Raw genomic sequence first — 22,859 nt, 5'->3', positions numbered from 1 at the left:
TGGTAAAAACATAACCAGCCAACTATTCTCTTTATGGTCTGTTATATTCATATTACAGTAGCACTTTCACTGTCAACAAGGACTCCTTGGCTACTCAGGGATCAAAGCAGAGCAAACCTAAATAAAATTGCTAGTCTGGACAAAGACTGAGCCAAAAGCACTCTGAGAAGAGTCTCCACTGTGTTTTATAACACAGCATACAATAGGAGAGAATAAGGAGAAGTGTGAAAAAGGACAAGTTGCACACCTGGTAACTTCCCCCAGGCGGATGGGACACAGGGAGTACAAAGGCCCTGATGTCCTCTGGGTGGTGGCAAGAAGGTGATCATCTCCCAGTGTTTTTGGACTGGGTGCTGGCACCTTATCTCCATGGTTCTCTGGCCAGACAGACCACTGCTCTTGCACAACAGGGAGAGTGGGAATGATTGCAGGAGTCGTGGGCCAAAGGTGCTTCAGCTCAGTGTCCTGCTCCCTCTCTTTAGCAAGGGGAGGAAGGAGGATGAAGCCCTGCATCCAGTCATCTCCTAGATCTTTTAATTTTACACCACACACACACACACACACACACGCACACTTTTGTGTTCTCAGCTTTCTCTGCCAGCATAACTGGAGATGGAATTAAAATGACACATAACAATTAAAAAGCTGGCTAGAAGTCATTCCAGTATTATAAAACAAGTCCCATTTATTTTGTTTATTAATTAATAAATAATTACTTATTTGGAAATACAGTTGCATTGATGGAACATATATCTTCTTGGACAGATGACTTAGGAAGGCACTGAACTCCCAAGGAGGAGTTGACAAAAATCCATGCATGTAGGCCATTTCAATTAAACTGAACTCTCTAAAACAAATCCAGCATTTTCCATGAGGAAATTCAAGCCCCTGGGACAGAGCCATGGCTGTGGGATGGCAGTCCAAGTCTGCCATGTGACAGCTGGACTGTTGGCATTGCAGTCACCCCACAAGGAGAAGGAGATTCAGAGGGAGGCAGTTCTGGCCCTAGAATGAAGACTAGCTAAGTCAGGTTTGGCCTCAGTCACACCTGCCAAGGAAGAATCACCACTGTAAAGGAGCATCAGGGCGCCAAGAAATGCAACTTGCACAAAGGCCACGTGCGGGAGAAGGAAACAGCGAAAGCAATGGCCCCTGTTCCCTTCAGCCTGCTGTGCTTCCATGCATACCAAGGACCTGCTCTGTTCCCTAGTCCTAACCACAGCCTGCTGGCAAGGCAGAGTTTGGCTCGGTTTGCCTCAACACCTCTTTCACCTACAACTTAATGTCACTGTCACAAAACACTGCTTTCCCACAACTGCTTTCAGGACTATTGCACGTTTCCCATCGCACCCCTCCCCCCCAAAAAAGGGTCAATTTACAGCTCTCATTCTGCCTAGTGCTGACCTCTTCAGCCCTGTTTCCCACAGCAGCAATGGAAAACATCTCCCCAACAAACACAAACACAATAGGGCAAGGAACGAAGAGTATTTGTTATTTGAAAAAGTGTCATTTGTCTTCCTTTAACACACAAACATTTTGTGTTCACCATCACAGGCATTACTGCTTTCTTATACTGAGAAGCACATGGCAGTTTTACAGGTATGTTACAAATATATCTGTATATATAGGGTTGTTTACGTGGATACATGGGTGTGTTTGTTCACACACACTCCCACAGCCTAGCAAGAAGTTGGCCAGCAGCATGGGCTAGGCCAGAGGCAGGTTTGCTGATGGGCTCCTGCTCAATACCAGGCTGGGACCTGGAGCAATGCTTTTCTAATATCATTCATGCCCTGTGTCAAAGTGCAGAAAGCTTTGGATACAAGACAAAACCCACTTTCTTATCTATTCTCAAAACTCCCCCATCTGTTTAATTTCACAGAATCATAGAATCATTAAGGTTGGAAAAGACCTCTAAAATCATTGTGACCAACAGTTAACTTAGCACCAAGTGTTCACCACACCTTTTGAACACTTCCAAGGATGGTGATTCCACTGCTTCCCTGGGCAGCTTATTCCAGTGACTGAGCACCCTTACAGTGAAGAAATGTTTCCTAATGTCTCATCTAAACCTCCACGGAAATTACCTCTCAGGTGATTTCCTCAGGTGCTGTCACTTGTTACTTTGGAGAACACCATCACCTTGCTACAACAATTTAGCTACAAATTCTCCATGTAAAAACCCCCTCTGGAGGGGTTCAGAGACACAGTCCACTGTGAATGCAGCTCCCTGAAGCTGGCAGAAAGGGCTCATGGAAATGAAGAAGTCCTACTTGAAATGTATTTGGTATCCAAGTTAGGACTGGCTCCTCTTTAAATGCCCATGTTTCAGTTCACCTTAACAGCAGAGGGAAAAATACACCCTGCTTTCCTCACATACCTGGCAGCAGTATAATGGAGCATCCCATTCTCCACAATAAGAGTTTTAGGAGACCCTTGACAAAAGGGTTCAGAGCTGTACATGTCTACAAAATAAATGACAGTTAAAGAAGTAAAAGGGACCTTTTTAAATATACATATACATTTTTGCCACCAAATTACCATTAATTTTTTAATTTGTGCACCGATACCTCATATCCAAAGTCTTCCCTTGGAAAGGAAGCTTTTATCCTGTCCTCTGAGAGCCTGCTTCTTGACTTGTGGCCCTTAAGGGCATTAAAATTCATAATACCATACACACACACACACACACACACACACACACACACACACAGACACACAAAATGGCTTGTGCACCCTGATAGGCTTTAAGATTGCATAGGTTTTGTCTAAATGCACCATGGAAAACTCTAATGGATCTATTTATCTATATTTTAACATGTGGATGAGATGCTGCTCTATACTGGATAGACATTATGCTGTAGAGAGTGACAGCAACCGAGAAGTGCAACATGAATAGCACTTACAAAATATTGGTGACTAAAACAAAAATTTATAGTAAGAGCCACGTCCCTCAATTTAACAACTTGAAAATTAATTCTTGTTCTGGAAATACTCCTGATTTTCATGGTTTTTTTAAAAAAACTTTCTTTCAAAATGAGCTCTTTCTCAGGGGAGACTGCCTTTGCTGAGTTCCATGTCAAAGTTAATTTAAATATTAATGTTTTCAGAACAGGATCACAGGATAATTCAGGTTGTAAAAGATCTCAGGAGATCTCTGGGTGAACCTACTGGTCAAGGAGGGTCAGCTCTGAGGACAGCCCTGGTTGTTCAGTCAGGTGGTGAAAACTTTCCAGGGTGGAAAACCGAACAGTAAATGTTTATTTCAAATATGGGCATTTGGCTGAATATGCTTAAAACTCAAACCAGTACAAGCTTCTTCATTTCCAACCCACACCTCTGCTGCAATCAAGCCTACCAAATCACAAAATGTGTAACAGGTGAAATCAACCATAAAAAATCATTAAAGGCTAAATCCAAACCCCACTGTAATCAATGAAGTGATGCCCTTAGTGTTTGTCTAAGAGAAATGTCTCACTAAGTGGCACTGATGATAGGAACTGTCTGGTGGGACCAGGACAGGTTGTGAACACATGGTTCTTGTCAGGGATGGAGGAAGGCTGAGAGCTGAATTCAGGTTAAGGAAGGAGAAAGACCACAAAGTGGGTCTGTGTCCCAGGAGAGGCTTCTGCACTGGGAAATTTTCTGAAGGAAAACTCTGTCATAAATATTAACACTGGGAGAGTGGAGCAGTGCCTGTGTCCTGTCTCCACATTGTATTCATTAACAAAAGGCCTGATTCATCCCTTTCTTTTCAGGAAGTCAAGAGCTGCTTCACTGAAAAAAATCCTGTAAAAATTGCCTAAGATGTGAATCAGGCTGAAAGTCACTGCCATAATTCTTCCTTAGAGCTTCTGCACTTCAGTTATGACTGGGGAAACAGTAGGAAAATTAGACAAAAAAACTAAGCCAATACTCCAAATACAGATATTTACAAGCAGGCACAATGCATTCAATTTTTCCATCTTTTCACCTAAGTTTCCTCATTAACTATGATGATAAAAAAGAGTTTATGCAAGGGCGAATGATATTTTCCTAGAGATTTTCAAAGAAAAGTGATAATTCAAAGAAGCCCTTTTCTAGAAATTAATACTTTGGACGTCCTGAATATGTTGTCTGTTTGTTTGTTTGTATTAAATCACAGAATTCACAAGATCAAACTTAGGTACATTTTTCATGTTTTAAAAGTTAGTTCCATGTTTCAGTGGGAGCCTGAAAACAAAACAAAACACATTTCAATTACAATAGCTAAGAACTTCTTGTCCTTACAAACTATTAAATACTGTTGTGGGATTTCATTCAACCTTCCTCCTCACCAAGGTATTTCAGGCCAAGTATCAAGATAACCTGAAGTGTTAAGTTGCATTATAAATAAACCCTGGCTCGGGGGGAACTTATTTGGATGTTATCAAGAAATATAAAGAATTCAGCAGCATATTAGTGGGCACTGAAAAAGTATATGGGAAATGTAGAGCAGCTGCAACTGTGTTCTGGTTGTTTAAAAGGGGTTTTTTGACATGGCTGTTGTATCCAGTATACAATCTTCTTGTCAATGACATCAGGACAATCAAAGTGTGCAAAAATGGATCTTGCATATATGGCATTTTTGTAGCCACAGATTTTCTACCTGTCAATATAGTTCAAAGGCAGTAAGTGAAGAAAGTTCAGCAGATGCAGCATCAGTTCCAGGTCTCATAGGATGCATGGGATGGTCTCATAGATTTTATTTAGTGTCATGTATCATGCAACACATCTGGGCAATAGGACACTTGCTTTGGCTATCCCAGCCTTCTTAATGACAAAGCAGCAGCAGCAAGCAGTGGCTTTACATTGTCAAATGTATTTGTCTAGCTGGCATTGCCCCTTCATCTCACTGATAATTTGGTGCTTACTCAATTTCTCTTTTCTTCAGAGTGGTCATCACCTTGCATCTTTCAACATGAACAGCTTTCTTTTCCTTTCCCACCCAAACCACAATGAGATTCAGACAAAGTGTTGTACAAATATCAAATCTGCATGTGCTTTTGTGTGCATGTGTCTGTCCAAACAGTTCTTAAAAACACTAGCTGGCATGTTTTGCTACTTCAGTTTTCAAGATACTCCTTCAGCAGCAAAATCATCTAAATTGGTGAGGGTGACAATGCTAGTATTTTGGGTTGGGCTCACATCCTTTCCTAAGCGAACTTGAGTTTCTCCAGCATCTTGTTGGTAGGAGTAGGAGGCTGCTTCAGTGTCAGGCTGAATATCCACAGACTCAGAGTATCTGTAGTCCTGCTGGCCATCTTCAGGAAGCTCATCTGGTTCTGGTGCAGCAGGCACTGACCAGGCAGGTTCAGAGAGTTGAGAAGGTGATTTCAGCACAGCTACTGATGAGGCTGGTAAAGGCAGCACTCTAGGGTAGGAGGCATAGGGAGAATTCTTCATTTCTGAAGAGGTGGACTGGTGTAAGTTCTGTTCCAATGAAGGGACTGAGACTTGAACATATTTGCCTGTTTCTGGGTCATAAAATGTCTTTACATTAACTTCAGCTGGTAAATCAACTATGTAGAATTGACCGGAGTCAGGGTCCTGCAGGAGTTTCCGCTGGGTTGAAGAGGGTGAAGAGCTTGCTGCTGGTGCAAGTCTAGATTTCCCAGGAGTGGCTGCTGTGGGAGTAAAAGTTGAGTGAAGGGGAGGATGAAGGGGAGAATACACTAAGGGTGAAGCAGATACTGCTGTCTCTCCAGAATGAGGAGGCTTTCTCCCTACAGCATCTGCATGTTCAGTCTGATGGTTTTTCTGCTGCTCTTGCACCTTTTTCCTCTTGTTTGCCAGCTTTTTAGCCCGACGCAGAGCCTTTTCTGTTTTTGGTGGCACAGTGGGTGGCTTGCCTGCTGGTCTCCCACCAAGTCCCCTGGGCTCCAGTCTCCCATTTTCCCCTGTGGCATCCAAAAGTAGATTCCTCTGTGCTGAGTTGATTATCTCTTCTGCAGGCATATAAGCTTGCCTCTCTAGTGCCATGTTCAACAAGGCAGGATTTGTTACATCCTCTGTCTCTTTAAGGCCAGAAATAGTTGGTTTATCTGACAACGAACACGAGTGCATCGTGTTTCCTGACCTGGGGCTTCTAACAGCAGGGCATGAAAGACTGTCTAACAAAGGTGAATCTTCTGTATGCAGGATATCCTCTAAAGTATCATTGGATACAGAAGAACATGTGTGGTCCTCTAATATGGAGCCAGTCACAGGGGAAATTGCCTGCCTTGTGATTATTTTTTTTGCACAAGAGCCCCCTTTGCGGTTAGATAAATGATGATTCTTAAAGTAATTTGTCTTTCTTTCTGCAGGATAGCTGGGGTTGTTTTGTGCTTGGTCATTTTCCAGACCCATAATTGGTTGTGCTAAGCTGTATCTTGCCTTTGTAGGCTTCTTTTCACTTCTACAGACACTTTCCTCATCCATTTTCCCAAATTTATTTAACAACACACAAATCTTTTCTTCCTCTTCTGTCAGTTTTCCAAATGAAAAGCTCTCTGTGTTTTCCAGAAGACTGGGATCCAGCGTTACTGAAGTAGATCCAGACTCACTGGCTTCTTTTTCTCTGTCAGTTGCTCCATCTCTCACGTTCTGCTGCTCTCTGTGTCTTGATGCCCACCAGCCAAAGTCCTGGGCGTGCAACATGTTTCGGTGCTGCTTGTTGTAAACTGCTGGGGACATAAACTTACGTTCCATTTCCTTATAGCTGCTGCTCACTGTATCATCCAGGGAGAATGACCGGAGTAGGGGCAGCTTGACAGCCCTTATCACCTGAGGCGACCTGAATGTGTTATCTTTAATCATAAACAGACTGGGTTTGGTTGAGCTTGAAGACGGTGTTAGTGGTTCCTCAGACCTGGAGATGGTTGTGTCTCTTACACTGTCAGATGCAGAATTTGTGCTGTTGGCCTCTTCCCTTTTCTCTCTCCCTAGCTTCTCTTTCATCAAGCTCCTCTGTTCATTCCCAGTAACACTTCCCTCCCTCTTCTCTGCTGCACCAGTGCCAGGGCTGATACAAGCACAATATTGCAGTTCATCTTCCCCAACCTCTTTCCCTCTCTCCTTGTGTCTTTTCTTACTTCCTGAACCCGTTTCACTGTCAGTCCTCTGGCTTTCTTGGAGGCACGTCTGCTCCATCAGGGGCACTGGCAGAAATGGTTCTTCCTGAAGTGGCTGCTCCACTGTGGAGACGAAGGATTGCTCTGAGGAGCTAGTGCTTCTTTTGCCTCGTGCTTCATGGCCAGATACTACAATGTTGGTTTGGGTGCCACTGTAAGGCTCATCTTCTTCTGGTGAGAGTTGGTTTAGGAGTGTTTTGAAGGCAAAATTTTCATCTTGAATAGCAGCTTGTCTTTCATTTTCCTCACCCTGAACACTGTGATTTTGCATGGCCTGCCCAACTCTTGTATCTACATTGTCTCTACTGAATGGTCTCTCTGCTGTATACTGCTGATGTTTTCCTAAGTCAAGTTCCTTTGATTCATGTCTGAACGAGGGGAAATTTTCATTATCCTCTGTGTTTTTAACCAGATCCTGGTGTTTTGAATTGTCTTGCTTCATGCTGTCTCCAGTTTGGTAAAATGGAAGGTCTTCTGTTGTCTGGGGTGAACTCAAGGTCAGATAATTGCCTGAGAAGTGTCCAGTTAAATCGGTTTTATTGTCATTTTCATGAACACTGCTAGACAATACATAAGCTATATCACTCAATTCGTCTTTCTCTGTAATATTCTTCTCACTTTTGTCATGCAAAGTTGAGAATGAGGCATCCATTTTTGTACTCTCCTGCATATTTTCCCTGGTTTTATTTTTCTCCTCCAAGGCCCTTAACAGGGGAGAAGGGGTATAAATGCTTTTAACACGTTTGCGCACATCCTTTAAGTTAAACAACAGACTCGATGCTGTCAACCTGCAACTATCCCAGGACCTGTAATCGTCTAAGGTGCTCTCCTCATGGTCTCTCGAGGCCGTGCTCTCTGTGGGAGGAGGTGTCAGTGGGATCAGCTCCCTTTCAGCAGTGTCCACCTCCTGTTTCGGCGGTATGACAGGTGTTAGGAGTTCGCTGATGTTGAAAGAGGGACTGATGGATCCAGGGGAGTTTGCCTGTTTAGCCAGAGGAGTCACATGCAGACCAGGGTCAGCACCAGTCGCCTTTTCAGGCAATGAGGTCCTGTGGCTGTCTGTGACCTTCTCCTTTGCAGCCTGTCTCTTCCCTGCTGCCCTTTCTGTAGCCCTCTGTCTCCTCCAGGGTGGGCAGGCATTGCCCAGCTGGGGGCTGTGGGATTCCCCCTCAGCTATGGTGGCCTGGGGTTTTGGGGGAGGAGGACTGGGTGTCTCAAACCTGAGTGAGGGTGAAACCATGCTGTAGGACACAGACTGGGGTGACACAGAGGCTTGGGACAAGGCAGTGGGGGAAAGTCGAGCTGGCACGGGGGGTGGGGGCACAGGAGGGGCTCCAGGGCTAGGGGGTGTTGGGGGATGGCCGGGCTGGGAGGAGGGGGGGACAGGAGGAGCTGGTGGGGCAGGGGGTGGCCGAGGGGGACCCTGGGGTACATGGTTCCTAGGGGGAGGTGTGGGAGGGAAAACAACAGGAAATTTGGTTTCTGAAGGGAGGGGACCCTGAGGTACAACTCGGAGAGAGAAAGAAGCTTCTTGTAGAGTTGGCTTCACCTGAAAATCTTTCTCTTTCTTCTTAGCAACAGTGGTCGTGGCAGGTGACAATTTATGGTCACCTGCGTGTGATCCTTTAACAAATGGTGATTCTTCCAGGTATGCAAGACCTTCCTTTTCCATTTTTATGTCAACAAATTCCTCTTTTTCTGTCATTTTTTTATGATGAACATTCCATGATTCAAAAGCACTATTCTCACTGTGAAGAAAACTACCTTTTTTTGCTGGCTCACTAACTTTCAAGTTTCTGTTTTTTAAAGCCTTCTTAGAAGAATGGGAAAAATTTGACTTGGCTACTTTTGACATCTCAATCAGCACAGGATAATAACCATCAGAGTCCCCATAACTCAGGTCTATTTTATTAGGTCTTCTCTGTGGCTCATGTTTGCCGCTGAGGCAGTGGCTACCTTGACTAGCCTCAGAAAATTCAGAAAGTTCCTTGTGGATGCTTAAAATGTCTGTATCATCCCAGGAAGCAGTATCATTGCCATGATTTATTTTGTATTTTTGAAAGCTATTCTTTATGGGCTGCTTATTTGTTATCAGAGAACTTCCTGACCCTTGGTCTGCAGTCTTATCAAATGTCTTAATCAATGAGGACACTTTTGAAACATGCTTATTGTTCCTTGAACCAGGGACTGGCAAGCTCAATTTCCTTTCCGTGGCAAAGGTGTTGTTTTTAGCAATCCTCTTCTCCTCCGAAGCACACTTAGGTAACTGCTGGAATGTAGAAGCCCACATTGTATGTTCATTGTTTCGTGCTGTTAGCTTGTCACAGACATTGCTTTTCTTGATGTCATGGTTTAGCGTCCCTGAGTGAATTTTAGCAGACAACTGGAGGGCAAAGTCAGGTGAAATGGAAAGTTCTGGTTCATTGTAAGGGTCTTCGAGTTCTGCTACACACAAGCTTTTGAAAGCCCGAGCTGTGAGGCTGCTCACTTCTCTGTCTGTGTCATCCAGGAGACTCCCAATACTTGAGGAATCACTGTGTCCTTCTGTATGTTTCTTATTTCCCTGCATTGTTCATGAGAGTCATGGGTGAAGTATCCAAAGGATTAATTTCAGATGTTGAATAGGCAGGTGACTTTGTGAGGCAGATCCAGCTGTTTGCAATTCACAAGCACAAAGCCATTCTTCCAGATGGTGCTGCTGCACGTTGACTCATCTTACAGAATAGCTGAAGGAACCTTTCTTCTCTGCAAAGCCAAAAATTACAAATTACCATTTTTCTATTTTAACACTATTAGACAGAGAACATTTTCCAGATATATCAGTCACTGACAAATTTTGTTATGCTAGCAACACAATGAACAACTTAAAATCACTGTTATTTTGACCAATTCAAGTAGCTCACGGTAGATAGTTTAATTTCTGGAAACAGCCATTAAAAAAGTGTTTTCACCTCATATTTTTACTTGAGCTCTTAAACAAGGACATAAGAAACAAATTTCAAGTACTTCCCTTTCCATACCTCCAACCATTTTGGCCAGGAAGAATTAGTAACAAAAGTTGCTAAAAAAAAGATGTCACTGAGAACATCATTGCACACTAAGCCCAAAATGAAAGAAAAGTCGATAAAACTTAATTGTCACATCTTTGTCATGATAATTGCCATGAACACAGCCCGTGTTTGAGAAAACAGAGGGGCACTACAGGTAAAAAGGATTGCTGTGCATGTTCCAGACAAACAGTGCTGGGGTACAATTTGGGCACCCATAGCAGGATACAGTTGGGTTGTGTTGGTCTGCTGGGCTGCAGAGGCTGCTAACATCAGCTTAGCCAGCAGAAGGCAGGAGTGCCCTGGGGACTGTAGCAGGTCCACTACAGTAGCACAGGGAACATTTGATTTCAGGTCCAGCACTGCTGAGAGCTAAAGGTAACCCATTCAACACAATTATAAGATACCACAGACTGATTATGACACACAGTCAGGGCCCACAGTACTGAGGTTTTTGTGTATCTCCTGTCTGAGCACAGGATGGGGGAATCTTTTAATTGAACAAGTAAGAGCAAAATAGATCATTTGGCTGTACTTGAAATGTCTACACCAAAACTTCTCACAGTTTCTCTCTAAATTCTTTAGATGATTATTCTCACATCTGAGGACTTGGGCGGAGTTTTGACTAACTGCAGGGAGACTCAGTTTAAAAGCATACTCCAAAACTGGCTAAAACTCTCTAATGAAAACCTGGTCTGCATCTCCATTTCCTCCTTGCAATGGCATTACAAACTTGTGATGAGCTGAAACACCTCAGTTCACATCTACAGTAGAAGATATTTACATCGCAAGCTTGAATCCACTGATTCAGCTTGTAGAACTGAGCAATGAAATTCAGATCTAGATTCCAGCCTCTCCAGTTATCCAAATCCCTGATTTCACCTTGGCCCATCTCAGTGAAACTCTTGGAAAGGGTTTTCTGCTTTTCTCTATGATGAACCAGAGCTGGTCAAAGTATGAACGGTAAGAGTAACTGAGTTTAATCAGGTAAATTACTTTGGCTCAGTTGTTTCTTCAAATGAAAACACTCCTCACCTTCCTTTTCTATTTAAAAGAATCTCAGCCAACCTATTTTTAGACTCCAAGCATCATAGTGAATTTAGATCCTATCCTTCCAGCCATGCAATTCCAATGACTTATGCAAAACTACAATAGATTTACACCAGAAATAAAATGAGCCTAACAGAGCTTCTCCATCTTACTTTGTACAAAGATTTTTTCAAACATGAGTTTCACTCCCCCCACAGACATACATCTTTGTGTATAATGCAGCAAGAAAAAAGAGAATACAAATGAAAGGTCATCCTGCTCCTGGTTTTGATTCTTAACTGCTATATAAATGAGAAATACAAGTACATACCTGCCTTATAATTTTGCTTCTTGTTTTTAGAACTCACTCTCATACTTGTATTTGGCTTCTTTTCTGACCATCTTTAGTGAGGAGGTAGAAATAGTCCAGTGATGTAGATTCCACAGTAGTGTCCCAGGATGTCTCTGGCCTTCAGCATTTTTTTGATCCTAAGTGAACTCTGCAATTTGAAAACAAAAGTATTTGTTTGCATGATCTGAGGACTGTTTTCTTCATTTGTTCACTCCCATTTTACAACCATTTTAGGTCAGATTTACAGGATTTCTTACGAAAAGAGACAGCTGTCCATCCCAGAGTGACAATAACCAAATACCTGTTGGGTTTGATAGCTTGTGGAGCACAGTCAGGTTCCTAGCAAACAACTGCCACCATCTCCAGCGCACTCTGGTAGCCCCAGCAGGGACTGGCAGCTGAGTGAGCAATGATTTCCTGGCATTCTGCCCTTTGTAAAGGCTGGGTGATGACTCCAGGCTAAAAGGAAGAATTCTTCCCTGCTGTGCCACCCTTTCAGAGGGACTAAGAGGAAAATATATGCCTCCACTCCAACTGTATATGGATTTCTACTGTCAACAAATACAGACGTCAATCTGGTCAACTTGGAACTAGAGCAGCTGAAGTTTGAAAGTCCTTGGTTTTCACTGTCCCTGTGGTAAAGGAGATGAAAGGTGGACAGCTGGCATGGTAAGGGGCAGTAAACAAAACATATTTTTGCTTCCATGCATGAACCAGAGACTGGAGATGCTAAAGGAAAGCTCAGCCATGGTGAACAGGAATTGCTGCCATTCTTCTGCTGTGGAAACCCCCAAGGTTCAGGCCAGTTTGCTTAATCTTTGCAAGAATAGATCAATTTACTGAAAGGAGAACTGCCTGGCCCTGAGGTAATGCAGATAGCACAGTCTTCTCAAAGGAAACTTTTGAGTCAGCTCGTGATACTCAAAACCTACTGGCAAAAATGGCAATCACCCTCTGCGATTGTGTCCTGCACCTCACCTGAGGAATGGCAGTTCTGTGTTTAGGGATAAGCCTGTACCAATCACAGCTTTTTGTTGTCTAAGATGTGTGGGTAAAAAAAAAAAAAGTTAAACTGAAGGAAAAGCAAGCAAACAACAAACAGTGTTACATCTGGTTACAGCCAGATGTAAAAGCCCAGAGATGTACAGTCAGTTCTCTCTTTGCTCAGAGGTTAAATTACAGTTTTACTGCTTCTGTGGTGCTCTGTGCAAAGCCAACACAGACATGGGAGATGGTGATTAAGTTCTGTCTCACTCATTAACGGGGCTGCTGACTACATTCCAGTAGCACAATGTTTATCAGTGCTTAGTGGTGGTGGAGCCTGAACTAGGAGGAATCTTGGCTTTCAGATCTCATGGACGGAGGTCTGGAGAAATATATTGTCCCCTGTAAACTGAGAACTTTTACTGAAAAGTGAGTAGAGTAACTATAAGCATGGAGATCATGATGTAATCTCAGCAATTATTTTCCTAGATGGAGTCACAGTTACAAAAACAACTCGGCGCCACAGATGAGGGAAAGAATAGTGACTGCCACTGTCCCTGAAACCCTTGTGACAATCTTTGTCTTGCCTGGACATAATGCCAGTGCTTGTGAAGTGTAATGTTTCAAGCTGGAAAAGTGTATCTGCACCAAGTGTTCAAGGTGCAGACCATCCTGGGACTGGATGGAAACAGCAGCATTGAACTGATGTAGCTATTCCTTGTATAAATAACAACTTCTTAGGCAAAGAAGCTATTTCTGACTGGTTTAATAACCTGGTAAAGTCCCATTTCTTTACCTTTTTGGACAAATATGGCCACTAACAAGCAAGGTGCAGTATTTGAGCTTAGGTCAGAATGCAGATAGTTCAAACATTTAAGGACGTCTGAAATTAGTCTATGTTAGTCTATGATAAAGGAAAAGGAAGGCAATGCTGGGCATCTGAAACCACTTGGAAATGCTGAGAAATGTGTGAGGTGTTAGTGGTAGGCATCATCTGATACGAGCTACTGAAAAAGTTTGCATGAACACAGATTTCAAGCAGTTTAATCCACAAACCAACCTCCTCTCTCTTTTAAATAGGTGGCTTTTTTCAGTGTTTCTCTTAAGCGCCTAGCAAGTTGTGATGAGGAGGTTAAATTACAGATACTATTCCTGGCTTGGCACAGACTGAATGTCAGCCTTTTTTTTTCACTAGACAGGAGCTGGGTAAACCAGCAAACTCGGCTGGTGTATGACATCACTGCTGCTGCAATATAAAAAGGGCCAGTTGGTTCCCCCACCCCCTTGGGCTGGTATTTGGCTGAAGGGTTATGCCATGAGACATCACAGTGGCATTTTGGCAGGGCCCTCTGGGAGTTGCATAGCAGTCTGAAGTCAGCAGCACGGCATTACCCATGAGAATGAGAAGAGAAGGAAAGATTTTTTTTTTAAAATCTTTGTGAGCTGGTTTCTTCATGTGGCGCTGTCTCTGTGGCATCCATCCACGGCTCCAGCTCAGCCCTCAGAGCTCTGCGGTGACTGCTGGCTGATGTTTATTCAGCAGCATGCTCTACTTCCACACATGCTGCTTCTTTAAGTTTCCAGGGGCTCATAATGACAATGAATAGTTAATGCTCCGTACCATGGGAAATAGGAGAATCCCTAATGAACTGATGACTTTTTTGCATAGGTTCATATTTGTTCATGGCACACACGAGACTTCATAGTCAGATGAGAGCTCTGGATGAGAAAAGGTCTCTTCAGCTTTGTGTCATCAAGCTGAGACAGCGCTCCCAGCCGATGGCAGCTCCTCCCGAGCCCGAGTGGGGCTGGCTCAGTGAGGTCCCTTGGATATTGCTGGAAAATCCTGCATGGCAGCAGTGATCAGCACATGAATGAGTCAGTGATCACAGCACTGATGGATTCATTTAGGAAAACAAACAGAAAGGTGTCAGGCAGTTAACATGTGGACCCGGGGGAGGATCACAGTATCCTCAACAAGCAGGAGAGCTGCCTCCAAGAGAGGCAGTAGTGCTCAAGCCACGTTTCCCTGAACTCTCCAGAAAGGCAATTTCTAAATTGAAGCGGACATAAAATTAAATCTATTAGCACAAGCCTCTGTTTCCCTCATCCAACAAGATCACTTTCACCAATTCTTTGTAGTCATAAAGGGAAACCAGAGTGAATTCTCTTGCTTGGGGAAAGGGAAACCACTTTACTCAAGTACAAATACCCACCACAGCAGATGGAAGATGAAGAAGTGGATCTTTCCATCTTAGGGGGAAGATCCCAAACACTGGCAGAAATGGCTAGCATAGAACAAGGTGACCTCAGCTATTCCAGCATCAGGTTTTTGATCATTTCACTGGAAAGCAAGGCAAAGAAACCATGTGTCCGAACAGAACCAGGGTAGGAAACTGGGTCCATTCCCCTTGAGGGTTTGGCCTGGCAATTATGGCTCGAACGGCTTGTTCTGGGCCAGAGAAGAGGAGAGACTGTTCTTGACTTTGGGCCAGCTTCTGTTCTCAGTTACACTGGTATAAATCTAGAGTCGTTTTACAGACGTCAGGAGAATAACTGAGAACAGAATTGGTGACTGAATACATCTACTTCCTCAGCCAGCCCTGTGCACTATCCAGAAGCTACATATGCAACTGTAACCACAGTAAAGTGAAATTCATCTGCAAAGAGCCAAACCTCACCCCATGAGGCATTCACACCAACATGCAAAGGAAAGGGGTTAGAACCAATACCACATTGTTATGCCACCAAATCGTGCCCTCTGGATAATTCCAACTTTCTCACCTGTATTGCTCATCACTGAAAATAGCAGTACATTTGGGATAAAGTAATGTTGTTCTTTTCTGCAATATTCACTAGAATACATAGACCTAAGAGTGGGGGGTAGGCATGGTATAGGTCCAGAGTGCACCAGCAGAGCTGGCTGCCAGACTGAATTGCCATCATGTGGACAATATAAACTTTTGGAAATATGTCTGTGTATGTGTTAGGGGAGGTTGCTCTCATTTAGATAGCTTTTGAAATTTCACATGGAATAAAGATTCTGAAGAGAAATTAAATTGGGAATTTCAAAATTTCATTTAGAATTAAAACCCTTTTTTAAATTTTAGATTATTTCACCATTTTCAGTGAAAAAAGGCTGTGAAAAATAACCTGCATATATACTATAATAGTTATGATAGTATGTTATTAGTGTCCTTAAATCAAAGAGGGTGTGTGCTATTTAGCATTAACTGAAAACTTTTGTTTTATTTTCTATGTCGAACAATACTCTGATGGTACTGCAACAGAGAGTGTGATCTTGTTTTGAAATTTCCCTAAGTAAATATTTCAAATTATAAATCCCATAAATTTTGAATTATCTTTCTAGGGGAAATGTCATTAAAATGAATATGATTGTGATTTTATTTGCTTAATCAAACCTCTTCTCTTTTTTTTTTTTTTCTGAAAAAAAGAACTGAAGTCTTTTTCTTCCAGTGAGCTCTACTGAAGCTACTTCATTTGTTCCAATGGAAGCTGGAACCAGGAACTCACTCATCAGTTCAAGGAAGGTCGGTGTAGGCTGGTGGAAGTATGAACACAAGGAAGAAATGTACCTAGTTAATGACTGTGTGCCCTGTATCCTGCTGTGTCCTTTCCTCAGAGGAGGTGAACCTCTTCCAGCCCCAGCTGAAACGCTTACCTTTCCAGCTCAGACCACAAAGCTTCAAACACTGGAAGATGAAGACCTCACATGAAGAAAAATGGGAGGAACAGAGACTGCAAGCGTCTCTCCCTCTCCCTTTCTGGTTCAGTGGCAAAGACCCAACAGTTATTTCCAGCCGGTCTCCGGACTGCCTTTCCCAATGTCCTCCAAATGCCCCATCCTGCCAACAGGCCTGTTATGTCTGGAAGAAGGAGATGTCTCTCAGAAAGGGTTGTGTCTGGACTGAGGCTTTCTTGCAACTCCAGTTCATCCTTTCCATTTCCTGATTCAGTGCCTTTGAAGAGCCAGTAACACGCAGACGTGACAGGGGAAGTCAAAGGCACAGAGCACATGACTGACACTGGCCAAGGGCAGGGACAGCACTTGACAAACAGCACGAGTCTACGAGAAACACAAGGCAGAAGGGACAGTGCTCCTCCTATGACCTGCAGTCAGCACAGACAAGCGACATTTAAGCAACTGAACCCAAACAGTGCGTTTCTTGGCATTAAATGTCTGCTTGGAAAAGGCCACTGTCTGTAACTAGGTCGGTCACTGTACACCAAGATATTTATACAGCTCCTCAGCAATATGGTACATGAACACCTCGTGGCTATTTATCTTTGCAAACTCTCCCACTGCAAGCAGGATCTGTGTCTCATCTACAGGTTAGCAGCTAAGGCTGATTTGCCTCAGACTTTGCCTTCAACTGGCTGATTTGCCCAAGAACAAAGGAGGGCATTTGTGGCAGGGCAGGGAACAAAATCTATATTTTCTGAATTGCACAAGAAGAGCTTAACCTTTCTTAGGTGAGGCAAAAATATGCCTTCCCACTGCCCTTCATAACTCAGGGTACTTTAATCTCTGTGAGAGCACTCCAGCCCCCTTGCAGCTGAGTATGGTGCTGTAGCTTGGCATTACATTGTATAGTGAAATCCAACCAGATTTGGAGGTGACTGACTGCGAATATCTCTGCTTCATCTCAGGTGCTTGATACCTAAATCTTGCTAAGATTGTTAAAACTCAAGCTTTCCTCACTAGCTGGTAGTGATAGCTGATATTACAATGGTATGTCACCCTCACTGAGCACTGGAAGGGTTTTGGCTGATGAGACAGGTATTCATCTCTTTCCATTTTCAAGAAAGAGTTAGATGATGAAAGCTTCTAAATTTTCCTTTCCTAAATAGGAGAAAGGAGATTTTCCCACAGCAGAGGGAAAGCTGTGGAGTATCACAGCATTGCAATGGCTAGAGGTGGAAGATGACAAAGGGGGAAGGGAAATAAAATATATTTAAAATATATATAAGTATATAATTTAATAATTATATATTTATAATTTTATAATATATATAAAATAAAATATGGTCAAGAAAACAAATATAATGTTTTGGATGTCTTGTAATCAGGAGCACACCAGACAGTCCCAGTCCCTGTCATGGGAAAATTGTAACCATATCATCAAGTAAGTTAGACACAAATGGGAGACAGGTGTATTCTCCTCTGTGACCTACACCAGGAAATCTGCAGCTAGCAACAAGCCACGCCTCACTTCTCTTTCCAGGCTGGGGAACCTGAAACCATCTGCTCATCAGCCCCAACACACTGATACCATCAGCATTGTCAAGTTTGCACATAAACCATTTAAGCTTCTTGACAAGGAGAGTCTGACCCACACCCACCACACAGGATACAGTCTCAGGAAATAACAGGCTTGAAGAAAAAAAGGATTATTCTTTTACTGGTAGTTCTCATCTGCTCTTTTTCTTTATAACTTCTGGATATCCTCAAGATTTGGACAAAGACTTTGCTGAATCTGTTTTTTGTTAAGTGGAAAATTCAAAATGCTTGTGCATGCTAGGTTCATAATTGTTCCAACTTCTAAGCAGTTTTCTCACTCACTGAATTCCACAGGATTTACAGACAGGCAATATACCAGAATGCTGGGCATCTGAACAAGATCAAGGATGCATTTTCTGCTCAGCCCCCCCTCCTAGCCAACACAGGCTGTGCTGCACATGGCATCAGGGGAAATGACAGGTCATATTCCCCTCTGTCTGTGCCCAGCCCCTTACACACCCTGGTTTGAACCAGATTCTGTCCTGACAAAATAGCACAGACAAAAAGATGTAGGTATCAGAGGTGGGGGACAAGGTGGAGGCTTTGGTCTTCAAAATATTCTGGTTCAGGTTGCAGGAACAGAGCTATTTCTTACTTACACCTTGCTACAGGTTTCAAATGCAGCCAAAAGAGCTCTGCTCCTGAGCATGCAGTGTGGCAGGGAGGGTGATACTCAATGCATGGCAGAGCACATGATCCAAGCACACAGCCATCCTTTCACATACCATCTCTCCTCCAATGACAAACTGCTCCTCAACCATTTGTGATTATAACAGAGCCATTCCAGCTGAAGGACAAAAGCTGTGGCTTGCCTTCTGCCTGCTATCAGGATCATGTCCATGGGACAGCTACACACCTATGGGAGGCCTCTGGGAGGGCAGGGGAGAGCCCCCTCACCCTTGCCACAGGTATCTCTGGAGGCCATACTTCTTTCCTCCTTTCAAGGAGCAAAAGCCAAGAGAAAAATCCCATCCTGAACAAGATGACAGTTCCTTCCAGCTCCCTCTTTCTGCACTGTGCACAAGAGTTGTTTTGGTTTTGCCCTGCAGACTCCCTATTCAGAGATTGATTAATTGTTATGATTTAATGGTGCGTCCCCAAGCCAGTCCCTCATTCTTTCACAGTTAATGCGCTCACTGTGGTGTTTCTTGTGATTATTCTGTGAAGGATATATGCAAAAGACAGAAAAGGAAACATCAAGAGTTTTAAGGAGAATCCACACTTGTTCCCAAAGAGATAGGCTCTGATGACTCTGGTAGAGTCAGTCCTTCAGCAGCTTTGGTGATGCTGTCAGCATGGGGCTGCCCTAGACCCTCTGAAGGAGCCTGCAGACCCTGCAGACAAACAACAGCAGCAGCCTAGTCAGCCTAGTGCTGTCACCAGCTACTTCTCCTTTCCCATCCCTTCTCCTCAATTCTCCCACACACCACAGAGGTGGCAACTCTAGCTACTTGTCTGTGGCTTCATTCAATTCACAAGCCTGGTCAAAGACTGATGTCTCAGTTTTGGAGAGACAGATAGTCCTAATATCACTACTTCAAAGCAGATCAGTCAAAATAAAGAGTCTCAGTGAACAGTACCATGATAAGGAGTGCTACCCCACTGCCCCAGAACAAACCCTGACACAGCTTGCAGGGGTCAGTTCCCTCTGAGTATGATGTTGTTTCTGCACCAGCATCCCAGGCAGTCCTGGGCACTTATCCCAATTTCTGCACAATGAAGCACTGTGCTTTGAAATATGCAAAGGTTAGAGACAGGGACACATGAAATACACCTCAACAAAACAAAAGCCATCAAAAGAGTGCAAAATTGTACATGGGTCTATAATGAAGCAGACAGGCGAGCCAAGATGGTCTTGAGGAATGACAGCTTATGTCTGATCCAGGTAAAGTTGATAGACAGAGGCACATCTGAGACTGAGGATCTGCAGGAGCTGCAAAATGGCAGAGACTGCTGTTTGCTGGCTTTGCATGTTAAGGTGTAGCCAAGTGTTAACCACATACATTTCTTTGAGAGACTCTTCCAAAAAACTTCAAGCAGAAAGTATGAATTAGGTGGCCTTCGTGTACCTGACTGTCACAGCCTTCTCACAGTCCCCAAAACAGCCTTTGACACAGTGTGTAGATAACAGGGAAAGCATCCTTGAAACTAATGGGATGTGGCTATGTGAGAGGCTGAAAATAAAGAAGCATCCCTATTTGACCTTCTTAGCTCATAAAAAGATGGGTCTGACTGTTAACAGATGACTTAGATTAATCATTACTAGCCACTGCCTTCTTGTATATCATTATTTGCAAGCACAGGTGATGGATGATAAAGAAACCTAGAACTATAATTAAATATCTGCTTTCTATTCCTGTCCAGAGAGGATCATTTGGCAGGGAAACCCAAGGGAAACCTTACTTCTAGTTAAGGGTTGTCCTCTTACAGCTTCAGTGCTGCCTTAATTTTTCTGAGACTGCTAAAGGACAGGGGTCTTGGTGGCAGTCTCTTCCACCACACACGCTTGCAAGCCATAAAAACCTGGCAAGAAGCAAGGGAGTCATAACACATCCAGCTCAACGCACACATACACACAGAAATATACATATATAATATATACATTTATATACATATATACACACGCATACAACTTCAGACATAATCGCTGATCCATCCAAAAGCATATGCAGGCTTGATTGAAGAGGAACAACCTCATCTCAAGGGTAAAGTTCCCCTCTGAGTGAAGACACGCAGCTCCCACTGTGGTCCTTTCCCCACACACCTGTCAGCTGGCTCACAGACAGCTGATCCCAGAACGCAACACAACCTCAAGCAATGCCCAGTTACCTCTAAGAGCAATGAACTCACCCTCTGCTCAGAGCAGCCACAGCTCTGTGTGGCCTGGCACCCCAGCTGCAGGCAGGCCTGCAGCTAAAAGCCACTTGCAGAATTTGCCTCTGCCAGCAATTTTCCCTGTGTGTAACTCAGCTGGAATAAAGACAGACTGATACAGATGAGTGGAATTTTCTCCCAGCATGGCTCATAGGGTTAGTTGACTTTGTTTCTGGTATTGGAGGGGTTAACAGTTTTTCCACAGCTCTGGTAATGCAAGTACAGGTAAGACAAGCATTTCAGAGAAGCAGGTAGGAATAAGAGGCTACAGAGCAAAACTTCTGTGTGCTTTAGGCTTGCAGTGCAAGGATGCAATTGCGCCTGCAAACCTCCACCCAGCTGTGGCCTTCAAGTTGCAGCTGTTTGGTTAACAAAGCTGAGAATGCATATATAAATACCTTCTTAATAACAAGTGTGGGAGGATGGAGAAATGGAGCTGGGGCTCCAGTGTTCTGGCAATCTTTTACGTCTTAGTGCTTGTCACAGACCTCATCCTTCAAGCATTTAACTGAGGACATTTGGTTTTTAAGTGGTCAGTTCCTTGAAGAAGTGAAGGAAGAGAGCCACAGACTGATCCTGTCCAGAAAGATTATTTGTCCTTCTTCTCTCTTCTCCTTCTCCCCTGCCTCCCTCCCAGAAATGGCAGAGGACTAGAGAGGAACCCCCTAGCTGGTACTGTACAAATCCAGTGTGAACCAGTCACTGGTCTGCTGCTGTAAGACTTTTCCCTATTCAGATTCAATCAGATTGCCCGTTTACAAGCTATTTAAAAAAGCATGAGCAGTTTGGCTTCTCGAGCTCAATTTTAATTATTTCTGTTCTTTTTTTTGCTTCTGAGTTCTGCAGCTAGACTAATAAAATTCAGTTCCTCAGGATAGGAGACTAAGAAGTTCTGCAACAACTGGAGTAAGAAAAACCTATGCCATTTAAGAAATCTTCCAACAATTAAACCTGGATGCAAGTCATAGTCACAGTCATTTATAGTGGCCTCTTAGCACTGAATAGATATTTGAACTATCTTACTTTTTCAGGCTCTGTACCATGGTAATTACTTTTTATAAAGTATTTAAATTATTCTACTCCTATTTGTTCCAAGAAAAAGAAACATCAAACAGCCTTGCAAACCCTATACAAATCACTAAATTTTAAAGAGTAGCTTATCTGCAGGCAGTAACCACCTGAAAAATAAAACAAATGTATATTTCCTTAAAGTTGTTTACAGCACAATGTACAAAAATTAAATGCAGCTTCATATCAATTTAGTGCTCTTTTAAAAAGATTATGCCCCTTTGCAAAATAATTACATGTCATAAACAGTATTCACTGCAAACAAATCTATGTGTATGTCACTTTCCACACACAGACTTTCAGAGACAATCCTGCATTTCTCTGAGAAAAAAAAAAAGCTGGACAAAATGAAAGGACACTCCACCTCCAATCACTGAAGAAAAGATTTAAATGATGTTTGATTTCTCCTATCTGATCAATCACATTACTCATCCTTGAGTGCATACACATTCACACACTCAGAAACCACCATTCTCCACAATTTCACTGTTTTAAAACTACCCAGATGCTTCCCCCTTACCTTCCGTGCTCCAGCTTCCTGACAGGGACAATGCAGGGCTGTGCTTTCTTCCCTTAAGTCAAAGCCCCAGCACATTTTAGAGCAGCCTGCTTGCTATTAGCAGTTCCCATTACTTATGTGTGTCGGACTCTTCCTCTGAACATGGTTATTTTAATAAAAACGATGACTGAAAATAAACAAAAACAATAAAAGTGGAGGAGCTAACTCTTGAATCCTCGCAGACCTGCCCAGCCAGGTGAAGTGAAATGAGCAAGGAATCCGAAGTTAGTAAAATGTATTTAAATAGTTATAAGGCAAGGGGAAACCAAGCGGAGATCATGGTGGGGAAGAGGCAAACATACGTATTGGAATAACCACGCGGTGTCGAGTAACAGACAGATGAAACAAACAGTCATCAGCTATTTTTACATTCACATTGCCCATTGGTAATTCTTCAGAGATAACTAATACAGACAGCAATGCTGGGCCATGGGCTCGCTGCTGCCAGTGACTCAAACCTCAGAGCACTGCAGTTTTGTACCTACAGGTGGGAGGCAAAGTGTTTATTAGG

The 22,859-nt window shown here is 43.2% G+C and overlaps 1 protein-coding gene across 2 annotated transcripts; it reads right to left on the bottom strand.

Moving 5' to 3' along the window:
* Nucleotides 1-665: 665 nt before the first annotated feature.
* LOC311156195 (cardiac-enriched FHL2-interacting protein) lies at nt 666-22,638 on the bottom strand. 2 transcript variants are annotated; one of them, XM_084209954.1, is made up of 3 exons: nt 22,310-22,638; nt 11,541-11,709; nt 666-9,878 (listed from the first exon to the last, which is right to left on the bottom strand). In XM_084209954.1, exon 3 carries the CDS (start codon nt 9,700-9,702, stop codon nt 5,092-5,094), a length of 4,611 nt encoding a protein of 1,536 aa, XP_084066080.1. In that variant the 5' UTR covers nt 9,703-9,878; nt 11,541-11,709; nt 22,310-22,638; the 3' UTR covers nt 666-5,091. The 2 variants fall into 2 exon arrangements, with proteins under 2 accessions (XP_084066080.1, XP_084066081.1); XM_084209955.1 differs by lacking the exon at nt 22,310-22,638 and adding an exon at nt 16,228-16,401.
* Between the last annotated feature and the right edge of the window lie 221 nt (nt 22,639-22,859).

This window comes from Fringilla coelebs (genome assembly GCF_963513975.1).
Source record: "Fringilla coelebs genome assembly, chromosome: 8".
In the NCBI taxonomy this organism is placed as follows: Eukaryota; Metazoa; Chordata; class Aves; order Passeriformes; family Fringillidae; genus Fringilla; species Fringilla coelebs.
This window is presented reverse-complemented; position numbering and strand designations above follow the sequence as displayed.

Excerpts from the sequence above, each read along its gene's own strand:
- LOC311156195 (XM_084209954.1), bottom strand. The coding sequence starts at position 9,702 with ATGCAGGGAAATAAGAAACATACAGAAGGACACAGTGATTCCTCAAGT.